The sequence below is a fragment of the Myotis davidii genome, unplaced genomic scaffold, assembly GCF_000327345.1.
Source record: "Myotis davidii unplaced genomic scaffold, ASM32734v1 scaffold488, whole genome shotgun sequence".
In the NCBI taxonomy this organism is placed as follows: domain Eukaryota; kingdom Metazoa; phylum Chordata; class Mammalia; order Chiroptera; family Vespertilionidae; genus Myotis; species Myotis davidii.
Window position 1 is genome coordinate 576245 of NW_006300365.1, and position 5456 is coordinate 581700.

General features: G+C 37.5%; 1 protein-coding gene across 1 annotated transcript in view; it reads right to left on the reverse strand.

Moving 5' to 3' along the window:
- Positions 1-5456, reverse strand: part of TDRD3 (tudor domain containing 3) — a 134160-nt gene that overhangs the window by 118653 nt on the left and 10051 nt on the right. Inside the window, exon 2 of the mRNA XM_006776758.2 lies at positions 2056-2140. Coding sequence (XP_006776821.2) covers positions 2056-2140 — 85 coding nt within the window. The remainder of the gene's footprint in view (positions 1-2055; positions 2141-5456) is intronic.

The window sequence follows — 5456 nt, forward strand, 5'->3', positions numbered from 1 at the left end:
ACTCCCCAATCGGCCCTGCTCTGAGCCCGACCAGGGGCTGCACCTAGGGATTGGGCCTGCCCTCTGCCACCCGGGAGCAGGCCTAAGCCAGCAGGGCGTTATCTCCCGAGGGGTCCCAGACTGCGAGAGGGCACAGGCCGGGCTGAAGGACCCCCTCACCCCACCTCGTGCACAAATTTTTGTGCACCGGGCCTCTAGTAAGAATAATATAGAAGAACAGAAGATTATCACAAAATCTCTTTCCTGTCATCTTTAGGATTTTTTCTTAAATAAACAAAAAAAAATAGAGTTCTTTACGACATTTTTTGAAAGTTAAATTCACTAATTTGGGTGCAAGTCAAAGAAAGTTAAAATGTCTAGGGAGAATTTCCATTTGTAGTCATAGACAGCCTGTATTAGTATACTTCTAAAAGAATGCTTACTTAAAAAAATTTTTTTTTACTCCTTACCTGAGGATATTTTCCAATGATTTTTTAGAGAGAGTAAAAGTGAGGAAGCAAAAAGGGAGAGAGAGAAACAGCAACATCTATTAGTTGCCTCCCGCTCTTGCCCGGTCTGCGGGCCAATGCTCTAACCACTAAGAAACTGGCCAGGGCTTACAGTCTCGTTTATTAAAAATGTCCTTAACTCAGAAACAATAAAAAGATCTCATTAGTCTTATTGATAAAATTCAAAGAAGCTGATAAAATGAGATTTCAAAACAATTTTTATCTGCTTAAACCCAAGTTTCATTATAGAAATATAAACTTAGGTGATTTGAAAAGTTATATTCAGTCATACATATTTATTTATATTTTAAATCAGTTGCTGCTCTTTCTGCTTTGCCATACCTATTTTGCAATAATCTGATGACTATGACAGTGATTCTCTTATGAACTTAATTGATTACGTATAATAGGTAAATAAATTTGATTAAGAGATTGTCATTGTAAAGGCAACATGAAAACTTCCATTGGGGTAACTGCAAGAAGGAAAAAAGAATAGTTGTTTACTTATATCTATATTTAGAATAATTTTTATAACTCTTCCCAAAAAAATCCAAAAACCAATTGCAATTATGAAAAAGATATAGCTATTCAGATGGGTAGAAGGAGAAAGATTGGAAAGAAACACATATCAAAACATTAACAGTAATTATAAGTAATTTTAATATTTTTATTTTACTTTCTGTTTTATGAAGTCTTCTACAATATATATTACTTTTATCAACAGAAAAAGCTATTTTGAAATAATAAACAGAATTGTCAAAAAGCTACAACCTAACAGTGTTTCTATGTTAATTAAATGGTAATTTGTTTCAATGAATAAGATCAGTTTTTATTGCTATTATACAGATAATGTAAAGGTTATGAAATTCTATAACTAAACACTTGGTTTAAAAAAGAAGTTTTAATTGAATTTTTTCCTATTTATTGGATTCCGTATAAGATATTAAAAGGAAGAAGAGCCCTGACTGGTTTGGCTCAGTGGACAGAGTGTCGGCCTGTGGACTGGAGGGTCCCAGGTTCGATTCTGGTCAAGGACATGTATCCTGGTTGCGGGCACATCCCCAGTGGGGGGTGTGCAGGAGGCAGCTGATCGATGTTTCTCTCTCATCGATGTTTCTAGCTCTCTATCCCTCTCCCTTCCTCTCTGTGAAAAATCAATATAAGATATTTCTAATAATTTGCTTATATGAGATTAACAAATTTAAGAAACATCACTGTAACTAAAAATGGAGAATAAGTGCCAAAACCGGTTTGGCTCGGTGGATAGAACGTCGGCCTGCGGACTGAAGGGTCGTGGGTTCGATTCCATCTAGGTCATGTACCTGGGTTGCGGGCACATCCCCAGTGGGGGATGTGCAGGAGGCGGCTGATCGATGTTTCTCTCTCATCAATGTTTCCAACTTTCTATCTCTCTCCCTTCCTCTCTGTAGAAAATCAATAAAATATATTTTTTAAAAAATGGAGAATAAAAGTAAGGATGTTTTTATTGCTCCATATCACTTATAAAATCCAGTTTATTCTATGCAATATTTTCCATGAATATTAAAAAGGTTAATAAAATACCTACATTGAGAGCAATCAGGATGATGTCATTTAGATTGAATTTATCAGGAGAACTTGTGCAAGCTTCAATACCTTCATCTGAAAGATACCTGTTAAGATAAAAATAAATGACTTAATATTTTCTACAATTGAAATTAACCAAATTATCTGTTTAAGTTAGCATGCAATTTTGTTCTCTACTATGAAATGCTCCTACAAATGCTAAGGAAGGAGTCCTGGATATTCCCTGTTTATTCAGTATGTCTGATAGAACAGAATGGACAGTGTAGATTTTTCCTCTTTTGTATCCTTAAAAGAATAGTGTGTTTATACAATTAAACATCAATATATTTAAGGAATGTATAAGCTACTCTTTACTATTATACAAATATAATATCCGACTTAAACATTTGGGAATATGGCAAGCTCTTAGAGATTGGGATGCACTGTGAAAATAGAACTAAAAATAACATAGTTTTAAATTAAGTCCAACAGAAATTTCCTGTGCTACATTCTCACATTATCTTCTCAAGTCCACTTTCTTTGCCATAATGTTCCCAACAACCCTTCAACTACTGACTCCAAGTGGCACAAAGATAGGCAAATTAGGCAACTTTTACCTTATATCTTTTACTTTCCATGACTCTTTTCAGTTTTTTTACTCATTGTCTTATTGCCCTTTGTTCTTTTATCTAGTCCGAACCAACCATGCACCTGTTGCAGGCAATAATTAATTCAAGACTACTGAATCTGAGGGAGGGAGATCATTTCTACTCATTCATTTATGCTCAAGACTACCATTTTGAAATTCTTTGACAAATTCCATAACCCAGGTTTCATCCCCGCAAAAGTTCACGTATACAAATGCCCATTAGCATCTGACATGTTCTGTAATCCATATCAACTCCTTTGACAACAGGGCTAGTGCTAGCTAGCCCTGCCACTAAGAGTATTTTCCCATTAAAAAGATAGAGGAGTACAAGTCTGACAGCTAACTCAAGCTCATTCCTCATGGCCAGAAATTCAACCCCCAACATTAGACTGATTCTAAGACACTTGTCAATATAAACTCTATTTGGAGACAGCAACCAAAGGGCATATGCCTGTAGGAAACACAGAATGAGTGAATTCTCTAAAGTAAAAGAGCAAGTGTAATGATATGTAAATTGAAGAGTGTAAAACAACAGGAGATTAAAGCTGATAAGCCTATGAACAAGATCAAGGAGATAAAACCTGGAAAGTATAGATATAAAACAAAGCAGGATTGTGTTAACAAAATTAGATATTAACTTTAAAACCAAAGCAGTGCTAAACTACAATGATGAATGAAGGCAAGTAGTTAAGTGGATTACAGGGAGAAGAAAAAAATAGAAGTGTTAAGTACGCAGATGACTCTGTAAGAATAAATGAATAGGAGGCACTTATAATAGAACATAAGTGACCATGGAATACAAATGTTTGCAGTCAGCATAGATGGTTAAAACACTACTTTAATTCAAAATGACTAAGTGAATTTCCTTATGATCCTGTTAGTTTTTCACTGTTCATAGCTATTGACTTTATCTGTCATTAATCATCTTATAAATTCAGTTCTACAAATATTAAGACCTTACTTATGTGAAAAATATTATGTGATTCAGTAATAAGATTAATAAAATGATAAAAATTAAACACCTGCCTTCAAGGAGTTCACACTCTCATTCATATACAGCATAATACAATACATAGAGAGCTATCATACAAGGCCAAAATAAGTATAAACAAAATGTTATAGCGGCTCAAAGTGGCCAAGGGATGGGAATGATACTTAAAAGGGAATAGTATGAGCAAAAACATATAAGTACAAGAGTGTGAAGCACATTCTAGAGCAAATAAACTGGAACATTCTGACTGGGAAATGGGGAAGAAATGAGATTGGTATAAGTTGAGACCAATTTTAGAAATCAACAGTACACAAAGAAATATGGGTGATATATTAATGCTGATTGAGTAATTTCAAAAACACAACTTTCAAAATTCCTACACAGTGGGAAAGTAATATGGAATGACTAATAAAATACTTTCTTTTCTAGAAAGGCAACTCTTTAGCATTGAAAGGTTATAGAATGTCATGGAAGAGATCATTAAAATAATCAAAGTTCACCTCTTCAATTTTACAGATGAATAAAATGCCCAAGTTGTTAATTAAACCTGCCCCAAAATACAAACTAAAGTGATGCAAAGTTAAGACAAGAATGCTTCCTGACTCTCAGTTTAGCAGTCTTCATTACAACATACCATTTTTATTTAGCAACTAGAGGCCCAGGGCACGAATTCGTGCACGGGTGGGGTCCAGCCCAGCCCACCCTGATTGGGGCTGATGGGGGCCGGCTGACCGGGGGTAGGAGCTGCGGGAGGTTGGACACCGGCCCTGGCCCAATCAGGGCTGATCGGGCCTGGGCCAATCAGGAGCGGGGCCAGCAGGGGAAGGGGCTGTGGAAGTTTGGCTGGCTTTGCCCTCGATCGGGCCAGATAGCTGGCAGCAGTGGGTGTCATAACGACCAGTTGTTCCAGTCGTTCCAGTGGCTTCTGATATATAGATAGATAGATAGATACATACATACATACATACATACATACATATGGTGGAGCCTTGACTTACAAGTGTCCTGACTAACGAGTTTTTTGAGATACCAGCTGTCTCTCGGCCGATTTTTTGCATTGCGTTGATAGAGTAATTTGAGTTAACAAGCTCCTTAACAACCTCCTTAACGAGCTCAGTCTCAGAACGAATTAAACCCGTAAGTCAAGGCCCCACTGTAGATAGATATAGATATAGATATATAGATATGTACATATATCTATATATACATAGATATATACATAGATATATATACATATCTATATATCTATATCTACACTAATAAAAGAGAAACATGGTAACTGGCATACGACCACTACCCTTCCCATTGGCTAATCAGCGCGATATGCAAATTAACTTCCAGCCAAGATGGCGGCCGGCAGCCAGGCAGCTTGAAACTAACATGAGGCTTGCTTGGTTCAGTGATGGAGGACTGCAACGTTCCCCGCCTGCCTTGCCGGCCTCTGAGCTTGCAGTTTAAGAAACATTGTAACAAATATAGAAGCTAAACAAAACCCCAGAAACCTGCTTTCAGTGAGCCGGGATCTCAGAGCAGGAGTTATATGTTGTTTCGATTACAGAACCGAAACAAACCAGATAACTGCTTTCAGTAGTGGAGGCCTAAGAGCTGGAGCCTCAGAGCTAAAACTGGCCCAGAATAAAAAAAGAAAAAAGAAAAAAAGGAGCGGTTGGGAGGTTCCGTCACCCGCCAGCCTGAAAACAGCCCTCAGCCCCTCACCCAGACTGGCCAAGCACCCCAGTGGGGACCCCCACCCTGAATGGTGTGTGACCAGCTGCAAACAGCC